The sequence below is a fragment of the Rhincodon typus genome, chromosome 36, assembly GCF_021869965.1.
Source record: "Rhincodon typus isolate 14 chromosome 36, sRhiTyp1.1, whole genome shotgun sequence".
Classification (NCBI taxonomy): domain Eukaryota; kingdom Metazoa; phylum Chordata; class Chondrichthyes; order Orectolobiformes; family Rhincodontidae; genus Rhincodon; species Rhincodon typus.
In genome coordinates, this window is record NC_063367.1 from 20,516,314 (window position 1) to 20,540,016 (window position 23,703).

Consider the following 23,703-nt stretch of genomic DNA (forward strand, 5'->3'; position numbering starts at 1 on the left):
ATGGCCAATCCACCTCGCCTGCCCATCTCTGGATACTATCAGTAATTTATCATGGCCAATCCACCTCACCTGCCCATCTCTGAATACTATCAGTAACTTATCATGGCCAATCCACCTCGCCTGCCCATCTCTGGATACTATCAGTAATTTATTACGGCCAATCTACCTCGCCTGCCCATCTCTGGATACTATGGGTAACATCATGGCCAATTCACCTTGCCTGCACATCTTTGGACTGTGGGAGAAAACTGGTTGCACCCAGAGGAGACCCAGCACCCCGATGAAATCTGGGCTCTGACCCCATGTCCAAGTTGCATCATTCTCATAACGCTACTTCTGAAATGCAAATAGCTTCATTGGCCGGGAGCTGGGTTTGGTGCTGAGTAAGTGGCTTTGAGCTGTTGCAGAAGATGGGATTGCCTCTCTACTGTGAGCGACAGAGGGGCTGTCATGCTGCAAACTGCCTCTGCCTTGCTGATTAGAGCAGGCAGCTCCTTAGGGGGATCATAGCCACAGATAAGATGGGTAGGAGCACTAAAACAGAAGTTGCTGGAAAAGCTCAGCAAGTCTGCCAGCATCTGTGAAGAAAAAAAATCAGAGTTAACATTTCGGGTCTGGTGACACTTCCTCAGCACTGCAGGACTGGGTAGGAGCACTGCTCATAGTGTCGCAGCATAAATTTTAAAACCAATGACATGCAGTTTACCATGACCTCTTGATGAACCCAACATAAGACTGTTCGGGCTTGCCAGAAAAAAAAAAATTAAAATTCCAGTCTCAAACGGAGAGACCCTTAACAAGGTCCTGACAAGGGCATGAACTGGTGGTGACCATGTTTCCGGCTCCTTCCCCACCAGCCAACCCTTTGAAAATTTGAAACTGTCCTGGAGCCACAGGAATTGCAAAACGACCTCCATAGGTTTGATTTTTAATTCCTGGGCCCTTTCAGAATCTGGCCTAGGATGTTCTAAAGTTTGAAGCCCAGTAAAGGTAAAGAGTGACAGTTATGGAAAAGACTGTCAGGGTGGTTGGTATTCAGGGGCAAGGTACAGCCTGTGCAACAGAATATTTAGGTTGCAAAGAGGAACTCACAACAACAATCTCTATTTATAAAGAACTTTTAATATAATAAAACTGTGCCATGTGGCTTCCCAAGAATATCATTAAGTAACAATGTGCTTTTAATCAGAGTAAAAAAAAAGAAACAGCAATATCTACATAAACAGGAAGAGGCCATTCAGCCCCTCAAATTCCACCATTCGGTAAGATCATTTTAAGGGTTGTGGTGAGCAGGCAGGTAAATGGAGCTGAGTCTATGAAAGATCAATCGTGATCTTATTGAATGGCGGAGCAGGCTCAAGGGGCCAGATGACCTACTCCTACTCCTATTTCTTACATGGCTGATTGGAATCATAACTAAATTCACTTGCCTTGGATCTATTACCCTCATGGGCAGTCGAAAGCAGTTTTGTGGATACATATCTCGTGTCAGAATATATTACATTTCATCGTTTTAATTTTTTTTGGTGAACTTATGCTGGGGCCAATTTCAGCAGCAACAACTGAGATCAGCTAACTCAACACAGGCAAGAATCAAACTGCAACCGTTGAATGGAATTTTAATGGTTTTGTTGTTACATTGATGATGATAAAACTTCAGGGACAGAGAAAGGTACAAGTAACCGGATCTATGTAATATCTTGCTTACAGCTGTGTAAGGGTTTCAGCTACCATAGGAGGGATAAAATTATGTAATGCTAAAAAAGACAATCCATGTGAAGAAGAAATACTTCAGCAAGACAAAGTTAAAAAAAAACCCATATCATTTTCATTTATTTGGCTTAATTTGTTCAACTCTTAGCAAAGAGTTTGTGCCTGAACATTCATCAACCTTTGGCAAACTGTCCATCTTCCCTATTCAACCATGGATTGTGTAATGGAACCTGTTCAGACCCAGTCTGGTGTCTCTGACTTCCTGCTGCCAATGTGAAATGCATTTGTCTCCCTTCTTTGTTCATGCTCAGGTCCCGTTTATTTTTTCCCACCTCATCCCACCCCTGGGGAGAAGGAGCTTAAAAACATAAACTTCACCAGGTGGCGAAACCGTTCTCCAGCTTGAAGAGGTGGAAGGGGAATCCAGCAATCCGCTTCTCGAAATTAGTTCAGCCGTCTAACAAGGAAGAATTGGTGAAATTTGTTACTAACTGCTTTGCTGAAAGCACTGCTTCCAAATGGGATACAATTCCATGGATGCTAACCCCAGATTGTCATTCTGCCATGCCCTGATAAGCTCTGTGGTCTGTCCTTGTCCATCCCTCAAAGAATCAATGTAGATTTTGATCTTTCTCTTTTTGCTATAAAGGTATTTTCTATTTCTACTATAATTGCCTTCTCTTTTCTATCACTATTTCAGCTGAATGAAGAGTAGCCTTATTTTCACAGATCCCAATAATTCTCTTCATCCTCATGCATGCTGTAAGCATTAACTTAGAAATTCAATTTTATTTATGTTTTGTCTCTGTAGATGACCTAACTATTTGGCATCTTCTTCCTACATTCCCCCTTTTGCACAATTTCATTTGTTCCTAAAAAGAACAAGGGTCTAGGCCCGAAACGTCAGCCTTCCTGCTCCTCTGATGCTGCTTGGCCTGCTGTGTTCATCCAGCTCTACACCTTGTTATCTCCCATTTATGATCTGTTTCAGATTAATTATGGTTAACCATTGTGCCTGCTTCAAAGATTACGTTATTTTCATAAAGATAGCCTTTTCTGTAATTTGGAACTCTTTGTCAGTTTCCAGAATCATTTGGTCCCACCAAGCCGTATGATGTGATCAGCACTGCCCAGGTGTTCTGACATCAAATACAGGATCACCTCTAAATACTAGACCCATTACAAACCCAATCCCGGTTAAAAGCAGAGAGCTGCAGGACATCCAGCAGCAACTGCCATTTTTAAACCAAAAGGTTTGTAAACAGGCAATAGTCTCATGGAAGAATTTTAGATTTACCTGTTGATATTGGACCGGAATAAGCTCAGTATATTTGCTCGTCTTGTTAAGTGAGCTCGTTGATTGATGGGGGCCCGGGCTGACACCACGGTCAGCCCATGGCTTGCAGTGTTGATTACATTCATCTTCATGTTCCACATATTGGAGCCACTGCCTGTGGTGCTCACTCGTGCTGCACTCATTGGGATGTTGAGGCTGGTTCCACAGTCTGATGGCATGCTCTTGCTTTGGTACCCTTTTGACTCTGTCAGGGAGTTTTCTGTACAGAAACATATTGCAGTCAATGGATTCCGTTCTCACCCTCCCTACCCCATCAATCCCCTTGCCCCTGTTGCTTGGCTGCCCTCAGTGAAAGACTACCAATACGTTTTTTACATTACTTTTATTTCTAACAAAGACAGAACAGTAATGTATACAGAATTGGTGTTCTCCAAAAGCATGTCATATTTTCCTCACTGAAGATGATAACATTGGAGAAGATGTATTTCAGTATCGAAGATACTTTACTGTAAAGATAGGAACATATAAGTAAATAAGCTGGGTGGATAATATTGAGTTTAAAGTTATTAAGATTGAAACACACAGGATTTAAAACAGGAATTTCACCACACTGACGTGTAGCGTAAGAACTGGGAATTGCTGCAATACAAATGGTAATATACTACAATAAAGGGGGTACATCAAAGGTTGTTCCTAACAAAGCCATGGCCTGAGGAAGGCAAGGAGAAGTAGTAAAAGTATGGTGTAAAAATCCATGATTCATCCTTCCTGGTTTGCATTCAGGTCAAATAACTGATTGGTCATAAAATACCAGAAGATGTATCCAAAAGAAAGCAGGTCAGAGAGAAAATGGTGTATGAAAGTTGCAACATTTTCACTCAGCCAGAAAGACATTTAACTTATATCAGGATGCAGTGTGTAAATGTAAATTGAGAAGCCATTTTCACAGCTCCTTATTAAATCTACACAGGTCAGCTCCAGATGAGAGGCTGATGTGCACTATGTTCAATGAGTCTTTAAGATTAATGTTTTAATTGCACTAAACAAAGTGAATCACAGACCTGCAACAGACATGCTACAGACTGCAGCTTTTAGAATTGTTAAAAGGGTAAAAGACTTAGCCAGCATCTTGTACCTTGTTAAAATGCCCTTCCTTTGTGCATGTCTAGGCAAAAAGATTGGCAACAAAGTCTGCCCTTGTTCTGGTTTAATAACCAAACACTTGTCAACAGGGGTCACTAGGATGATATTTAGAGCAGGATGTTTCTTTTCTTAATCCAATGCCCTTTCCAGAGGAAAGACTGGAATACTTGAGATTTGGGGAGGTGATGGCGAAAAGGAGATCTGATAGAAGTTATCAAAATCATGAGGGGTCTGGACAGAGTGAATAGGGAGAAACTGTTGCTTCTCATAAAAGGATTAAGAACCAGAGGCCATGGCTTTAAAATGTTTTGCAAAAGAGGCAAATGCAAGGTTAGAAAAATGATTTCACGATGTGAAATACACTGCCCTCAAGTGTGGTGGAGGCAGGTTTAATTGAGGCATTCAAGGAGCATTGGATGGTTATTTAAACAGAAACAATGCGCAGGGTTATGGGGAAAGCCAGGGCATTGTCACTAAGTTAAAATGCTTAGACAGCCAATGCATACACAAAGGGCCAAATGGCCTCCTTCTGCAAAATGAAATCCTGTGACTTTAATACCCCAGTTGGGATTACCACAGATAGGGACTCTCTGACCTTCATAATTTAATTGCTATTAATAGACATAGAAAGTAAGAAGAATGTGCACCACAGCAAACTTGGGGCTTAGAATGAAGTTAAGAAGTATTGGCAGTAGTAGTACTGTATACTATTCATTTACCTGTTTCATGTTCAATAATTGTTCTCTAGTAGCTGAGCTGTGATCTGACAATGTAATGAATTTCGCTAAGCCAGAGTTCAATGGAAAGGGTTCTCTCTTTGAACGCTTACCTATTTATTGGGTGGAAAGAGGCACATCAGGGCCACTTATAACAGTAGCTTCTTGCACTGAATCCAAGGACCATATTCAAAAATATAACACAGTTACAGGGCAGCAATTAAGAGCAGGCTGGGCCCTTAGTGATTTCTGGGTAACAGAGGGCAACTCTCCACATACCTACCAGCACTGCCGCTAAAAACAGCTAATTCAATGCTGAAACAGATTGTACGCAGGAACCTAGTAAGGATGACTATAACCTACACCACGCAGTGCACTCTCACACAAAGATACTGCCTGGGCACGTTGGAACAAAAATGCATTCTGCATATAACTTAATCTGAAGCATATAACACAATTGCACACTTCACACCCCACACAAACCCGTAAAAACAAACACATTGAGAATAACAGATCATTTCTTACCAGGGCTTAGTTTGGCACTTGGTGAACGAGGATAACTCATTCGTAACTCTGTAGACCCTGCAGTTCTCGACGTGACAACAGTTTCAAATGACATTTGTAAAGGGTTCCCCGCCGTCCATGTCAGACCCCTACGGATAGGATAGCGATGGTTAAAGCGCTGAAGGGGGAGTCCAATTCCCAGACTGGGATTTCCCTTGTGGCCGACGTGAACTGGAACCTGGCCTCTGGGATTCAGCAGTGTGGACCAGTTTATGGTAGAAGGATTGAGGATCCCTAGCTCTGTCGTAGTATTCCTTTCGAAAGAGGATAAGGGACCAATGTATGCCAACCCTTCCATCTCCTGGAAGGGTCTATACGAGGTTTGGTAAACCGATGACTAGAAAATTAAAGAAATATAGAAGTTGAGTGATAACAGGACACAAACACAATCTATACGAATCTTAAGCTAAACAAAAGCTATCTGTACGTATCCTGCGTATATACACACTTTGGCTTTATTCACTTTCCTTTGTCTGGTTTCCCCACTATAAGGGTGTTAACTCAGACTGATATACAGTTCACAATATACTTGCTAAGACGGATAGATTGGGCATGAAGAGAATTGAGACTATTGGAATAGAGCAGGAAAGTGAGCTTAGTGTAGAAAATCAGCCGTGATTTTTGTTGAATGGTGGAAGAAGCTCGAGGGGCTGCATGGTCTGCTTTTGCTCCTATTTCTTATGGTCTTGCGTTTCACCACTAATTTGTCCAAGTCCCAAGTCACTGTAACAGTGAGAATCACACATTTACTTAAGTATAGATGGGATCAAGGTACATCCAATCATGTTCTGATAATACGTGGACACAGGATTTGAGACTAATTTGATAGATCTTTCAAACACCTGCATGGGTAAAATGGTACAAATGGCCTTCTTCTGTCCTGTAAGGTTCTGTTCTATATTAAAATGCACAAATAGCTGTGCAAATCAGTGCCCAAACAGGAAACTCAGCATGTGGCAGTGTAGGCAGCTGGTTAGTCTCCTGCTCGTGCCTTGGCTCTTGCCAGTCTGCAGCTGCAAGCATTTCCAGCTTACAATCATACAAATGTTACAGCAGAGTAGGCCATCCAGCCCATCAAACGTACTGTTTCTCTGAAACAGCAACTTTGCTAGACCCCTTCCCCAGCTACGCGAAAGGAGTAGGAGCGGATCATTCAGCCCCTCAAGTCTGTTCCATCATTCAAAAAGATCATTGCTGATTGCCTAAATCAACCCCACTTTCCAGACCCTTCTCATTAAATCTCAATTCTCTTTGTGCCCAAACTATCCATCCCAACAGGAACATATTGAACAATATTTTCTTATACTTATATGGTCATAGTCCATCTGAAACATCTGGGAATCCTTGGGTAGATTGACACCATAATCCTTCTTATTGGTATTCCTCTAAGCTAACGATATCATTTGAGGAATCCTGCCCATAGGAAGATTTGGCAGAAGATAGATACAATATTAGAAATAGTAATGATAGCGAGTTACATTACAGCTAAAACACATGATGGTCTATTGTGAGCCATCATGCTCAACTTAAAAAATAAGCACACATTTTATAGTTAGCTACATAGTTAGTAGTAGAACACCTCATATTGCAACAATTGATCACACATCAGTAACTCATTAGAAAACTGTTTAGTTCCTCCTAGGAACAGTCTTTTATTTCCTGAAGAGCAGAGTTTATGTCACTATATCAATTCACCCTTTCAGGTACTAACTGTCTAATATGATATTTCCCCCAAGCTTTTTTTTCCAGTTAATAAAATTCTTTATACAATTGCCACTACCCCGTCTGATCCCCCGTCTCTGACTTTATAAATAGCTGGTGACTTGTTTGGTTTGAAAGTCTGCCATTTGAGGATGAATAATTCAGATAAATAATAATTAGTTGCTAATTTGAAACCTTTGCAGAGGACACCCTCTGGCATTGATGCCACTGTGGAAGGTTTTTATTTCCTGGGAGGATCTTCAGTTTCCTCAAATCATGTCAGAGAAATGGTTGCGATTCTATTAAATCTTTCCATCTGCATCATACATTGAGTACTTGATGTAAATTAATTCTTAAATGCTCCTACAATATCATCAAAGGTATCTTCTCTTACATTCTGTCATTTTAAGACGTGAGCTGCTACTGAACCTACAGAATAAGCAAATGTGTTCACTTGTTCTTCATGGGTTTTTTCAGTTATTAAAATCTATGTTAATTAAATTCTAAATGTTTTAAAGTCATCTTAACTGTTGAAAAAAAATGTTTTCAAGCATCTAAGGATTGTTAAAAACCTTTAAAATGGAGGAATGCTTCTTTTTTAAAAGTTTTTTGGGCTAGAATATTTTTCTCAAATGTAAGAACGTTCATCATTCCTGTAACTTACTTTAGATGTTTGATATCAACCACCATATCACAGGTTTAATATTCGGATTTTCTCCCTTGTAGTTCATATGAGACTCACTGTAGTCTATTAAGGCTTCCCGACTGGAGTCATTATTTCTGGCTCTTTTGATCTTCTGCCAGCAGATTTGGTACTGCTATCAGTGCTACCTGTTTTAAAAACTACTAGCTGCTACATTCACTGAAACTGATGAGCTCTACATGGTTTGGAACTCCTAAATATTTAAGAACACCCTCAAGTTTTCAGACTGATTTTATTCTTCTTTCATCTCCTCAGATGGTTTTTTTCCAGAATTGAAGATTTCCTCAGGCTGGCATTGTACGTCAACAACTGTACGCTGTTCACCATCGTGTACTGTCACGGATGTGTCTTCCTGAACTTCTGAAGTACTTTTTATGTCGATTAACTGTCACCAATCTTTCTTAGTCTATACTACTGATACCATGTAAGGGACGATGCCCACGCAAAGTTTTCGGCAGAAATTAGGCTCCAATCTTAATAAACAGTAAAAATTTATTACATAGCACTTAGTGATGATTTACATTGCATCTAAGAAACATAATGGTCTCTTATGAGATCTCACATTCAACTTAAGAATAAATATGCATTAAGCAAGCTACTGAATGCTAATGCTAGAACAACTGCAACACTTGATCATACATTAGCAAACTATTAGAAAACTGGTTAGTTTGACCCAGGAACAGTCCTTTATATCTTGACTGGCAGAGCTTATCTCATGATGTCGGTTAATCATTTCCAGTATAGACTGTCTTGTATAAAGCAGCACCGTCATGCTGAAGAAAATCAGTCAAACAAAAATGAACATTACGAACATATTTAAGTATACCTAGGATATGTACAAGTGGTTGTGGTTTTGTTTGGTAATCCTGCAAATATTTTCCCTTCAGGTGCTTATCCAATATCCTCTTCAAAATCTTGATTAAATCTGCCTCCACCTCACACTTGGGCATGTCTTTCAGATTGTAACTACTCACTGTGCAAAGAGGTTTTTCCATATATTGCCTCTGGTTCTTCAATATTTGATAGGTGTTTACAAGATCATAAGAGAGCTGAACCGAGCAATTAGAGAGAAAATGTTCCTGTCCATATAAGAAACATGAAAGAGAGGGCACAGATTCAAAGTGATTTGCAAAAATCTTTTCACACAGTGAGTGATTCAAGTCTTCGACGCATTTCCTGATAATGTGGTAATGTCAAGTTTAATCGAAGTATTATTTGAATAGAAATAAGGTGCAGGGTTCTTGGAAAAGGTACCAATTCACAGTGTAGACACAGTAGAAATCATAGAATCTCCACAGTATGGAAACAGGCCATTCAGCCCAACAAGTCAACACAGACTTTCTGAAGGGCATCCCACCAGACCCATCCCCCTACCCTATCCCTGCATCTTCCCATGGCTAACACACCGAACCTACACCATGGGACAACTTAGCATGGCCAATCCACCTAACCTGAACATCTTCGAACTGTGGGAGGAAACCCATGCAGACACTGGGAGAATGTGCAAATTCCACACAGACAGTCACCCAAGGCTGGAATCGAACCCAGGTCTCTGGCGCTATGAGGCAGCAGTGCTAACCACTAAGCCACCTCCCTCTCACCACAACAATTCTGTAACCCTGTGACAGTCACTTTAAATGGAGCCTCTAGTTTTCAACCCTTTCACCAAAGGGAGCAATTTCTGTTTAACTGTGCAGATGCTTTAAAAATTTTCAGCATCTCTAGTAAACCTCTCATGCTTCTTTACTCTAATAAAGGCCAAACCCAACTTCTCCAATCTACCATTGGGTGTGTCCTAAGAGGGAGACCTGGTGCACCAAAGATTCTACCATCCATGAGGATTCCTCATTAGTTGAGTCTGGAGAGTCTTAAACACAGTAAATAGATTTCCATACGTGTCAGATAGGTAACTGACCAAAAGCAATGAGTCTGTTCAAGACTACCGGTGCACCACCCAATCTGCTTGACCACGTGGTATTATTTGCTTTAGTTCACATTAGGTTTGAGAATGCTTTCCATGCTGCAACATTGCATTGCAGACAGTTAGCAACTGCACATTGATTAGTTTCAGAGTAAAATTCACTTATTTCCACAAGTTCTTTTATTATCTACCATGAATTTGACAGAAGATCCGTGGGAACAGATGTCATTTCACCTCATCTAGGAGGGTTTCTGAAATTTTGACAGGTAATCGGGACAATTCCTGCAGAGATTTTTAACCCATGTCTCTTCAATACAAACTGTCCATTCAGAAAATCAATCCAAACCATATTGACAATGAAGGGAAAAGCTAATTTATCTGAATAAACATTTCAAAGCCAAATGAGTAATTTTTTCTGAAGTATGCTTACTCACGTAGTCAAATGCAGCAGCAACTATGGACAGCAAGATCCCATAAAGAGCAACTGAGATAAATTGCCAGATAATCCATCCTGCAATTCTTCTCCAAACTGAGCATTGCAATCACATGTAACCAGACACTGTGTGTTGACCAGGCTGAGCATCATAGCCAAGTTCAACTCGCCTCAAGGTCATATACTTTGGGTAGTGATGAGGATAAAATAGTCTTGATTTGGCTTTTGTTTTCAAACTAACCAACAGGTGCTACTGACTCCTGCAGCTGTCCCCTAGCATAAGCCAACTCAACACAGATTGGGCATTGTAATATGTGGATTTTCTGGTCATGCTGGCTATAATGGATTGAACCTCAATGGAGCAATAGTTATAAATAGTCATAAAATTATTAAGGACAGAGAAAGGGTAGACTGGAGGAAACAATGACCAGAGGCATAGATTTAAGGTAATGGGCAGAAGGTTTAGAGGGAGTGTGAAGAAAAATGTTTTCACCCAGAGGGTGGTGGGAATCTGGAACTCATTGCCTGTAAAGGTAGTGGTAGAGGCAGACATCCTTAAATATTTGAGAAATATTTAGATGTGTACTTGCAATGCCAAGGCATACAAGGCTATGGTCAAGTGCTGAAAAATAGGACTAGAATTGTTAAATGCTTGTTTTTCACTCACACAGACTCAATAGGCAAAAGGGCTTTTCTTCCTGTGCTGCAGCCTTTAAAACTGAGATGCAAAGTAGTTTCTTTTGTCAGAAGATAGTGAACATCTGGAATTCTGTACCCCAGAGTTGTGAAGGCTAGACCACTGAAAGTATAGGAAAGAGCCAGGTAGACAGAATTTTGAAACTTTAAAGGAGTTGAGGGCTATGAGGAGCTGGAATGAAAAAAGAGTTAATGCCTGGGAACAATCAGTCATAACTTTATAGAATGGCAGAGCAAGCTTAAGGGGGATGAATGTCCTAGGCATGCTCCTATTTCTTATATTCTCATGTACTTATGTTCTCTGATTCCTGAGATATACAAATTCTGAGACATCAGTTTATATGTTTTGAGTACCTATAATCTAGATTTAATTGAGTTATGCAGTACAGACAGAGGACATTCTACACAGAGTTAACATGACAAGTCATTAAGATTAGAAGTGAAATTGACAATGACTGTTAATTGATATCTAGATATACACAGCTTTTAGGAGAGCTCATGTGGTGCAGTGATAGTGTCCCTACCTCTGGCCTACAAGGCCTGGGTTCAAGTCCCAACTCGTCCAGAGATGTGTAGTAACATATCTGAAAAAGGCTGATTAAAAATTACCTATAGAATTCATAAAGAACTTATGGAAGGGTGGTAGTGTCCCTATCTCTTGGCTAAGAGGCCCAGGGTCAAGTCTCACCTGTTCCAAGAGCTTGTTTTAACACATCTGAACAGGTTGATGAAAATATCTATACAAAGAGAAAACAGAGCTTTGTGGGGCAATGATAATGTGTCACAACATGCCTTAACAGTTGGCTTAAAAATTAGTCCAACTTGTAAGAAATCTTTTCTAGTGTTTGCCCTGAAAAATGTATTCTGCAGTGGCTGGTCGCATTAAGCATGAGAAGGAGATATAGTGTTTCTTTCTGAGTGTGAAGCTGGGTAGGAGTATTGTTTTGTGTAAGAGTTTCTGGGAGGATTTGTGGCACAGTGGTTGTGTACCTCAAAGGCCCAGAAGGTCAGATTTCAAGTCTCACCTGGTCCAGAGGTAGGTCATAACGTATGTGAATGAATTGGTTAAAAATAATGATGAATGGGGAACAGGGTCTTGTGGTTTAGGGGTCACGTTCCATCTCAAGATGTGATGCCGTGAAAGTGTGTCATAACATGTCCAAACAGATGGATAAAAATAATTAAAAATGGGAAACAGCTGGGACTTGGTGTGGGAGAGCTGCTAGACTGCTATAGGGCCAAAGGGCTTTTTTTTCTGTGGTGTGGCCTTTCTTAGATTCTACATGAACATCTTGGTTTCATTGTATAGCACATACCTCTCACGCTTTACCCAACCTTCTTTTATTTGGCAGATACATTAAGGTTACTGCTCTGTCACTCTATGGTTTGAGGTTCACGATAGATTGCTAAAACGTAGGAATCTTGGGTGATTTTGTACAAGAAATGTTTGAGAGTAAAATGGTTGGGGACACCGGGGCGTGATGTTGGGCATGCATTTAAAGTAAAATGATGAAAGTCTGTTGTCCAACATAAAATGAATCTTCATGTACTTCACAGTTAGTACATGGTCATCTTCATCTTGAAAGACAAACAAAAGTCAGTAGAAGGCCACAGCACAAAACTGCCCCAATTCGCTGCACTGTTGTGTACTAAGTTGTACATAATTTTCAGAGAGGTCAGTGACTGTCTAACATGGGAAATTCTGCAGAAGGTAATTTAAGATTGTGACTGAATCACAAATCAGTTGAGGCAGTGCAGAGAAAGCTTTCTTCTGTATTTCAATAATGCCACATCTGGTGTTGGAGTGCTTGCTGCTGACATTGATGTGCCTGGAATGGAATATTGTTCAATTTCCCTGCACACATTCACTGACCTCAATCTGCCCAAGATTCACAACAAATAAAATCTTTGGAGAAGATGTTTTACAAAGAGCTTACAATTTTTCCACATAGGGGCCATGAGGATATAACTTGTACATAATAAACGCAGGATGACTTTGTTCCCACTTTCATTCCTATGTAAAATAACTGAATGTTTAACTAAATCATGGGAAGAGTGAGTCTCAGAGGGTGAGGTTAGTGATGTTTAACCTCCTTGCCTTTTCTATTAAATAATTAACCCGGAAGGTCAGTGTCAAATTACACCACTCATATATAGAGCTGTACAGAAGAGGATGATCTAGAACCAGCACAAACTATTCTGGGGCAGTGACAGAGGTTTCATAATTAGCTCTAAGCTTCTGGCCTAGGCAACGTTTCTGATATTGATCAGCATTGGTTCATTGGATAGCATTCTTGCCCAATAATTCAAAGGTTGCAGATTCAAACTCCAGCGCATGACCTTGAATTTATAATTTAGGCTGACACAGTACAGCAGTGCTGGAGGCTTGCAATGAAGCATTAAACTGAGGCACATGACGGCTTCCTCAGATAGACATGAAAGATCTCAGACCATTGTTTGAATCAGGACAACGGAGTTCTCCTTTGGACACATTCACTAATAGAAATAACATCTTTAAAAAGCACTCATCAAAATGTTAAATTATCTCATTGCTGTTTGTAGGGGCTTGTTGTACATAAATTGACTCCTGCAACTCCTTCTTTACAACAGTACTTACAAAGATCTTTAAAACTACTGAATTTGAAAGATGCTATATAAATGCAAGTTGATCGGCTCTTTCTTGATCTAGTGGCAGAAAGTATGCCGGTAATCGCATTGAGTGAGGACAGGATCAGCCTTATCTCTGACTCATTCAAAACTTAGGCAGGGATCATTAAAATTCAATTCATCATGCAGAAAGCCCACAGTAGAAGGTTTAAAATGCTACCCAATAACCCTCTCCATTGGTTTTGATAGGGAGCAGATTGAACAGCGTGTAAAGCCAGTGGTGCATCCAATTCATTAGGAGCTAGGTTACGTTAAAATTGCTTGCTTTGTTATCTGGATTCACAGAGAGAATGCAGAGAATTAGCATTCCTTGTGTATATTATAACAAACATCAAACAAGTCATTTCAAACTTTGTGCTCGCAGTGGGCAGCTTCACCTGCTGGAAATGCAGGCACACGCACCTCACGATCTCAATTTCCAGGCGGGCAAGGCTCTCCCACAAGAGTGCAAAGTTGAAGGATAACCAATTAACACTTTCACACAGTGCAACTCACTTTATTCTGGTTAGGAGCATATGGAGGAGCAGTTTGAACACTGCAGTTAACACCGGGAGTGTTTTGCAATATGCGGTAAACTTGCTCGATAACACCCAGAGCTCGGAGGAGGTTCTCCCGCTGCAGTAGCCCACTGAGTCGCTGCAGCTCCTCCTCTTCAATAATATCCAACGGTTTCATGATGTCTATGGTATCCTGTAAAACGTGCAACAACAACAAAAAACTATTAGAAAAGGCCAAATGGACAACTAAGTTCTGGAATTTACGTGGAGAAAAGTTTTTAATAACCGCCAGACTTACAGCTGTTAATGGGTGCTCAGACTGAGAATGGTGTTCAGGTGCTAATTTCAGTCACTGACCTTGCCCTCTGGAGATCTGCGTTCAGCAGTTCAATCTGTTTCACTATCACTGAGAGGAAAAACCAGCCCGCATCCTCAATTTTAATCAGCATTCATTAATTCCTGCCAGAAAGTTTCTGCATGGACATTAAGTGAAGACTGAGCTTGAAAAGGCCACCATCACTCTCAATGCTCACTGTTAAGAATAGCCAGAATGTGTATCTGAAAGATCTACTAACAGTATGGAGTTGTACACTAACTTCAAAAAGCAAGCAGCTATGAGACAGGGGATTGAGCTCAAATCCCGCACAACTTACATTTACACACCATTAGGATAGCTAACGTCTCAAGGTGTGCTAAGTGGAAGTGTTAACCAAAAGATCAAAGAGCCAACTTGGCGAGTCATTTACAGGTAGGAGAGAAAGTAGCAACAGTCAAGTAGAAGATAGGAAGAAATGCATAGAAGCCACAATTTAAGGATCAAAGGATGAACATTTATGGAAGTAGTAGAATTAGGTGTGGGCATGGAGGAATTTTTAAAGGAGGCATAGATTTTGATTCCATTGTGTTAGGACTGGGTGATGGGCAAACTAGGATTACTGAATCCAGGATGGAAGAGTTGGCAATAGAGTTCTGGAAGAAATAGAGCCAGAGTCTTGACAGTAAAAGTAGGACGAGTGTCAACAGCCACAATCATCTCCTGTTTAAGAATGGACGATCTGAAGCAACTGTCTAGAATGTGATTCCTTTGACATTCTTAGCTTCTGACTATAGCGAATTTTGCAGAATAGTTTTAAGGTGGATTGATCACATTGTGTGCTTACGTGAAGTTACTGACAGGATAATCTACTTCAGCAGGATCAATGCAAAGCACTAGCTCAACCAAGAATGAGCAGAACTTTCTTCTCCCTAATCCAGGACTACTAAAACTTTCTCAACTACTAAACATCTCTCCAGGTAATTAGGGATGGGCAGCAAATGCAGACCTTGCTAGCGATGCTCACATCCCCTGAATGAATAAGAGAAAATGTCGACATGGCCACCCATGTCGAAGCATTACAGAACCTGTCACATAATGAAAATACAATATGTACATCAGAAAATCACTAGCAGGGTCACGGTGAAGAAATACCAGGAACATAACCCTAATTTACTCTGCTGAATCATTAACATTTTCTGCTCTGTCTTATGGGAGGAAGCTGTCCTCCTGATGTCTTTCAGTGACATTAAATCAGATCACAAAAATAAATTCTGAAACAATATTCAGCCAGAGTACCGAAGCCTTCCCATTGCACTATCTAGCCAGCATCTGGATTTCCTGACATTTTATTTGTTACAAAGCATAATTAAAACAGAATTAGTAACTTGTTGCATTATTTAACAATAACGTTTATTGACAAGTGCATAAAGTATTGCACTAGAATTAATCAGGTTCGAAAGACAGATCCTGAAAAGTCAGCTGACAGAGATGACTGGGATAGGCATTCATTGTCAACTGCTCTGTGACCTACAACAGAATTGAAGAGTTATCATTTAACATCTTTCACCGGGCAACTTCATTCCATTTGTCCTTTTCAAAGTTTTCCAAACATTTTGTACTCGCCAAGGTGAGGGATGCTAATAGATTACAGCACTTCCATGTTGAGCATATAATGGCTGCAACAAGAATCCCCAGGCCAGATGGAACAGTTATATGTAGATGTGGGTACTGTCTATTCTGCTCTATTGCATCAAAACCTCATGTTTCCATTATCAGCAATTTTCCTTGATTGAGATTCGATGTAAGCTTTGCCTTGAGAATGCTCAATTCCTTTGATCTCAGATCCTAATAGCCAGCAGACGGGGTACCACTCTCTCCAGCCTGAGCTGGATTTGAAACCCAGATCCTGTGCGGATATACCCAATGACCCTCCATTCCAACTAGTCCTATGAAAGATCTTAAGGATTTATCAAAGTTTTTACCAGTTGCCATCAATTTCATCTAACCACTTCAACTTTCCCATTCTGGCCAACTCTTATTCACAAGCTAAGGAAGTAAGATGAGACTTGCATGCACCCAACCCCACCTTAATCATAGGCAAAAGAAGTATCAACTAACAGAGCAAACTCCTCTGATATAGGACAAGATATATACAGGAGTCACCAAATGATAGTCACATGCCATTGTTCAGTCATGACATCCTAGTAACTCATGCCTATTAGTTAGTAACAGCCATTAATTTGTTCTGTTTGAATCTTATGGATATATTTGTGAGTCACCTCCTTAGTGGATAACTTCTGGATTACAAGGCAGGAGGACACAATGGCACCCTCAACCTGAGATACATGCAAATGAATGAGAACGCGGCTTTAAGCTTTGTCCGGACAGTCTGAGGCTCCACTGAATGCAAACAGGAGGTGCATACAGACAAAACTTGGATCATCCTCTACTGAGGATAAATGCAAGATCGAGTGTGCACTTAGCCATCCAACCCCAAGTCGCTGTCGAATTAGCTCCTTCCAGTTATAGCTGTGATTGGACAATTACAATTGACACAAGCACCACAGAGTAAGGAAAGAAATAAGGTTCCCAATCCTGATCAATAGCTAAAGTGAGGTGCTGGAACATGAGTTGGGTGATTTTGGTGCAACTGTTAAACATCTCCCCAGTGTGGAGAAATGTGACAGGATTGCTGGTGGGGAGCAAGTTAACAACACCCCCTTGCCAACCCTCGCATACTTTTAATGAAACCCACAACATCCAAATAACACCAATGCAATGAAATCCATTAGACCAGCAGAATGACAATGGAGAATGTCTTAGGGCTGTAGAGGCAGAGATATAGCTGTCAGAGTGAACTGCACTTGGAGGAGGTAAAGCAATAGCCGGAAGACAAACTTGCATTTATGTAGCACCTTTCAATTGACCCAGAACTTCCAAAGCACTTTACAGGCAATCATGTCTTTGGTGTATTGTCATGCATGTAATGTAGGAAATGCAGTAGCCAATTTGTGCACAGTAAACTTCCACAAACAGCAATTTAATGAAAACCCATTAATCTGGTTTTTAGTAAAGGACATAGAATAACTCCCCTGCTCTTTTTCAAAAGAAGCTAGGGATTAATTGTGTCCAGCTAGAGTAGATAGAGCCTGTTTTAGTATCTCACCTGAAGGATAACACCTCCAACAGTGCACCTGTTGCTCAGTCCTGCACTGGAAAGTCAGCCTGGATTTTGTGGTGAAGTCTATGTCTTGAGGAGCTGAACTCACAATTTTCCAACTCAGAGGCAAAAGTGCCACCCACTCAGCCACAGCAACTGGTGCATGGCCTGACTGGATGATAAGGTGAAAACAAAAGGGAATCCAGCTCAACATTTCAGCCAGAAATGCAAGGGTCGGGTCTTCCAATAACATGTTCACCCCCTCCTCTGAATAGTTAGTCAAGATTACTCTAAATTAACTGTCTTTGTTACCTCTTTCAGCACTCCTTTAATTTTCATGAAATGACATTCCCGTACAGGTTGGCAGAATGGTATCAATGACATGTTGATAATACAGACCCAGAAGCTACCAAATGCATTGAATTTAATTCCAGAGACCATGACTGCCTTCCAGTCTTTAATCATTCATTGTCAACCCATGTACCTTTTTTTTATTAGGATGTTTCCTAACCCTACAACTCCTAATGAGTTAAATGTTGATGAAATGCTGCTGGTTTCTCCTGTTCACATAAGTAGACTTGAGATGCTGGTGGCTGGTGACCTCTAGGTGGTTCAGCCCGTGAGGTCCCAGATGAGACTGAAACACCGTGTTGGCGGCCTGGGCAGTGTGTCCCACCGACTGCTCTGTAATCATGACAGGTTGACAGCGTAGCAAAGGAGGTGTGCTGACATCCTGAGAGAAAGCAACACATATTGTAACCATTGTGCTAAACTGTACCTGAGGTGGGCATTGGAGATGCACTCATTACTTTCACTGATCTGCGGGAGAGCAGACAGCAGGCAGTCAGTGACTCCTTTAATGCTGCTGCCATTTGACCCATCAATCCTTCCAGACAAATTTCTGCGTCACTTTCTCAAAGATGGAGCCTAATGACTGCATGATGACTTCTTTCTTAATGCATTCTTTTATAGGGTGGGTGTCATCAGCAAGGTTAGCACTGGTTGTCCACCCCTAATTGCCTTTAACTGAGTGGTTTGCTAAGTGATTGCAAAGGGCAGTTAAGAGTCAACTGTTGTGGGTCTGCAGTCACATGTAAGCCAAACTGAGTGAGAACTGCATATTTCTTTCCCTAAAGGACATTGATGAACCAGACGTTGATAAACACAAAGTGGAGAGTAGTTGTTAATTCCAAAATTACTAATTGAATTTAAATTCCACCAACTGGCTCTCCAGATTCCACCTTAGCTCCACAGCGTATTGATGGTAGTTCTCTTCCCAAGGCCTATGTCTCCGAGGTGGCCAAAGAAGAACTGACAGTGGTGATGCCATGTGAAATGACAGGCGGGAACCAGACTTCTCCATATTTCAGTCATTGTGCTGAAGGAATTTTAGCAGGTCTGCCAATATCTGCTGTAACTGCTTAGGTCAGGGCTACAATGTTATTTTCTTGTCTGAAACCTTGACCGTCTGTCACACCCAGCAGTGCTGAGCACAGACATCACCTCCCATGAGCTGAACTGGTTCTCTGCTGCTGTGCCACCAGTATCTGTTGCTACTGCTCAATTTAGCCAAATCTTTCACCAGAAGCAGACACTTGTGGCTAACTCTCTAACTCATGCAGAGTACCAATGTCTGAATTTATGCCTGGGAGTTACGGAGCCTGTAGTGAACCATCCTCCTCCAAGGAACATTTTGCAATTTCCAGTGCTGGGAAATCCTTGAGGAAAATGAAAAGCAACAAAAGTTACGGTGGCACTGAAGACTGGACTTAAGGGATGACAGTAATAACAATGTTGCCGTTGTGAATGATGTTAACTACTTGATGAGGTGAATGAAGGGACATAAATAATTTGCAGATACTCTGCTGTCTTCCCCGATATTCATGCATTTTGACTGGACCAACATTCTGCTTGAGTAAGACCTGCCGTGTAGGGTACTCCTCCTCCAGTCTTGGTCCTTCTTTTGTTCTACAGAAAGACAGGATGAGTGTCAGTGAACAGTTGTTGGAAAGCAAAGTGGAAATATTTAGAGTTCGTATGAGTGCGAGGGTGTGAGAATGCTGTGTGGTGTGAAAAGAGCAAAGGAAGAGGTGAGTGAATTTGGAAAGAGAGTGAACTGTTGCAGTATGTCCACATGAGTTAGCTGAAGAATATGATGGAGGGAAGGTGGAGTGATGCGGAAGGGGTGATTTCTCAAAACAGCTGGAGAGAATGAAGAGCGATACTCACCCCAGGTGCCCTTTGTGTTGGCTTTCTGTAGGACATTGCCATCAATCTTTATTGCCTTTACAAAGAAGTATAATAAGATACTTTTATGTTTTCTACCTTTGATCCAAGTTTGAGCATATGGAAAATTTATTCATTTTGGTTAGTACTCTGAATTAAGTCAATGAAATGAGATAATAACGCACTAACACTTAGAAGCTTTGTGTATGAGATTTATGCATTAAAGATTCTTAGATACTAAGAATTGCAAGCATGTCATATTGTTCGCTTTCACTAATCTCAAATACAGTAGCTCAATGATCCAGATTAGATAAAGGTGGCACATTTCCTTCCCTTAATGATATTATTCAACTGAATAATTTTGAACATTACGCTAATAATTAAATGGTCACCATTATCATGGAATCACGGAATATTTACAGCACAGAAAGAGGCCCATTAGTCTATCACGTTTGCATTGGCCATAAAACAAACCATCCAGCTTGATCCCACTACTCAGTTTTTGGTCCACTTCCCTGCAAGTTACAGCACTTGAGGTACCTGTCCAGATCCCTTTTAAATGAGTCAAAGGTTTCTGCCTCTTTGAACCTTTCAGGCAGCGAGTTCCAGACCCCTACCACCTTCTAAGTGAAAAAATCTTTCCTCATCTCTAGACTTTCCACTGTTCACTTTAAATCAATTCCCATAGTCACTGACTTCTCTTCTACAACTAAACAGGCCCTTCTCATCCACTCTATCCAAGACATTCATAATTTTATACATCTCAATCAAAACTCCCCTCAGCCAGATTTGTTCCAAGGTGAACAACTCCAGCCTAACAAATCTTTCCTCATAGTTGTATCATTCCTGGCAATATCCTCGTAAATCTCCTCTGCAGCCTTTCTGGTGTAATTCCATCCTTTTTGCAGTGAGGTGACCAGAACAGCACACAGTACTCAAATTGTGGCCTCACTAATGATTTCTACAGTTCCAACTAATCACCCTGCCTTTATAATCTATACGTCACCTAATAAGAGAAAAATGCCTTCCTAATCACCTTATTGAACTGTGCTCTACCTCCATGTATCTGTGGAAGTTGCTTGCTCTACATTTCTCAGTGTTGTCCCAATAATTCTGTATTCTTTTGCCCAAATGCATCACCTCACACTTGACCAGGTTGAAGTCCATTTGTCACTTATACACCACCCAACTAATCCATCGATATCTTCCTGCAATTAAGAACAATCCTCATCACCACCTGCCTGAAGACCAATTTTTGTGTCATCAGTAAGCTTCATTATCATGCCCCTAATATTTATGTCCAAATTGTTAATACAGACCACAAAAGGCAGGGGAACTAGTACTGCAGCCTGTGGCACCCTACTGGAAACTAACTGAAAAACTGAAAATATTGTTCCTAAACCATTTTTGCTTTATCATAGTCTCAGCTATTTAAAATACAAAAATAATTAGATTTAGCACACGGATCACAAATTCCTCAATATGCTGATTTCTACAAATTGTTTGATAGAATTCAATGATTAAGTTAACTTAAAACGTGGTGGTTAACACAAAGGGGAATGTCCATCCTTTTCATCCACGTATAGGGCATCAAGAATTTACCCCAGATGTTTAAAATGCTCGCAGTATGGTTCCTGCAGTCGGCGGACATCAGCTGAGTGAAATATGCAGTAGTAAGAATTGGCAACAGTACCTCTTTCTTTAATTTCCTGTAGCATGAGTCACCACGGATCTTTCTGGAGAGTAGATCAAACATTTGTGGCTCGCCTCCTGACTCTCCTTGCAGGCTGGTGTCCTTTGCTTCTTTCTTCTTCCCCTTTGCCAATTGTTCCTTTGGTTCATTTTTCAGCCGGATCTCCTCCAATTGCTGCCTGATCACAAAGTATCCAATAACTGGTCAATCAACAAAGACCTGGCACAAATATGTACATGGCAGCTCTTACACATCACACATTCCAACTACCCAGTGTGATGAAAGGTGTATAATTTTGTATATTAATATCATTTTTGTATATTAATTTCAACATAGTGGGATGTGTGTGTTGGTTACTTTTGTGGAAAGTTTTCTTTAAAAAAAAATAAAGCCAGGGTTTGTTCCGGAACAGTGACCTAATCCAGTATGTGTCAGAGAGTAGGTGAGTGTGGTGTTAATGGAAAGATATTTATGCTATGGTGTTCATGACAGGTACAGTCAATATAGAAGGCTTAATTTATAATTAAGAAGAATTGAGGATGTGCAAATTTCTTCTAAATTCAGTATGAAGCAGGATTTTCAGTTCACTTCTAAGGCACCAGTGTTGAGTTTTGAAGCAAGTTTAGTTTCTCTTCCAGAAGAATGATTCAGGGCAGTTAGAAAACAATGCACATCAGTAGAAGGGTTAATGCGAAACTTTCAAGCCAGAAATATTTGATTAGAAATCTGCAGGTTATTGAGAAGATTTGTGAAGATTTCACATTAGTACCTTTGGAAGGGTCTCATCAAATTGCCCCCATATTCCACAAGAAAGAACCTGGAAGACAGTTAAGTAAAACCCCAAATAGTTGAGATAAGGGGTGTAATTTCTCTGGACTCGAGTTCTCTGTAACAGATAGAGTCAGGAAACAGATTTTGCTGTGTGTTTTGAGATTATTCTAATTTTCTTATATATTTAGATAGCTTTGTTCATTGCTTTTATTTCTTCTTGTGTGCAATAGACATCGGTCCTGTTAAAGAAAACATGCAGCATTATGATTGTCCCAGTGATTGACCATCATAACTAAGGAAACAAATAAAAAGTGACCATCAAGCTAGGTTTCATTCTAGGATTCAACTTATCCAAGAGTATCATCAGCTGGTATCATAACATCAGCCACCCATAAAGACTGTTCCAGTTAATCACAGCCAGTAAAGTTGAAGGCTTACAATTGACTTCCATGTTTGTGGATTATGAGCTGAGAAAAATAGAGTCAGGCTTGCAGCTCCTGACTGCTTCTTCATGATGGTGTCAACATGGACATTCTGCAATGACAGCCTGGGCTCAGTGGCACTGCTTTCATAATTGGAAAGCTTGCTGATATGTACATATGGATGGAGAATTCCCAGAGACAAGATCTCAGCAAGAAATTGAGGCCAGTAGAACCAGACCACAGGATATGTCACACCATCAGAAAATTGAAACTACATAAAGCAGACTGTCAAGCAATCTCACCAAGCATTTTCCTCTTTAAATAACAATATACTTTACTCTTGTATAAATATCTAGGTATGATGAGGGAATTGAGCCATTTCTGTAAAACACTTAGACGCAATGTCATAAATTTGGATAGGAGCAATGCTAGGCAGGGCTGTTGAGTGGTAAAAGACCTAGGTGTTACTTTCCATCAATCATTGAAGGTCCACAGCCAATGCTATGTGAATATTTCAAAAGCAAATATAGAGTATTTGCATGTATTGACAGGACAATTAAATACATGACAGGAAATACTATCAGTGTCTATACCATGACTATTAATTAATGCATTTAATAGCAATGAAGAGGCCCCTCCAAGGTCATAAATGTCCCTTCAACCGGGTTCCCACAGTCCATACCTGGCACATTCTTCCCTTGCTCTGGAAGCGATTGTTTCTTGAAAGAGTGATCCACTTTGTTTAAAGAAATTGTCATATTTTTCAGAGTCGGACTTTGGGTAAATCCGATGGAATCCTCCCAGATGTTCCTTTTCATATTTTTCTACCTGCTGAAGCCAGGCTAACTGGTGGTTTTCATATTGCTCCCGTCTGTGGATGTAACAGATTTAAAATCAAGAGAGGGTTAATCAGCCATTTTAGCATTACCACTTAAATTATAAATAATCACATGATATTAAAAAATTTGAGTAACGCAGATAAAAAAGAGAGATGTGCTGTGGCGAGAGATAGTAGGAACTGCAGATGCTGGAGAATCTGAGATAACAAGGTGTAGAGCTGGATG

The 23,703-nt window shown here is 40.5% G+C and overlaps 1 protein-coding gene across 1 annotated transcript in view; it reads right to left on the reverse strand.

Annotated features, from left to right (window-relative positions):
* Positions 1–1,305: 1,305 nt before the first annotated feature.
* Positions 1,306–23,703, reverse strand: part of LOC109927398 (tubulin tyrosine ligase-like family, member 6) — a 49,130-nt gene continuing 26,732 nt past the window's right edge. The window contains exons 11-16 of the mRNA XM_048617087.1: positions 23,322–23,510; positions 21,447–21,624; positions 14,050–14,244; positions 5,395–5,770; positions 3,011–3,269; positions 1,306–2,170 (exon numbers count right to left, since the gene is read on the reverse strand). Coding sequence (XP_048473044.1) covers positions 2,158–2,170; positions 3,011–3,269; positions 5,395–5,770; positions 14,050–14,244; positions 21,447–21,624; positions 23,322–23,510 — 1,210 coding nt within the window. The 3' untranslated portion in view covers positions 1,306–2,157. The remainder of the gene's footprint in view (positions 2,171–3,010; positions 3,270–5,394; positions 5,771–14,049; positions 14,245–21,446; positions 21,625–23,321; positions 23,511–23,703) is intronic.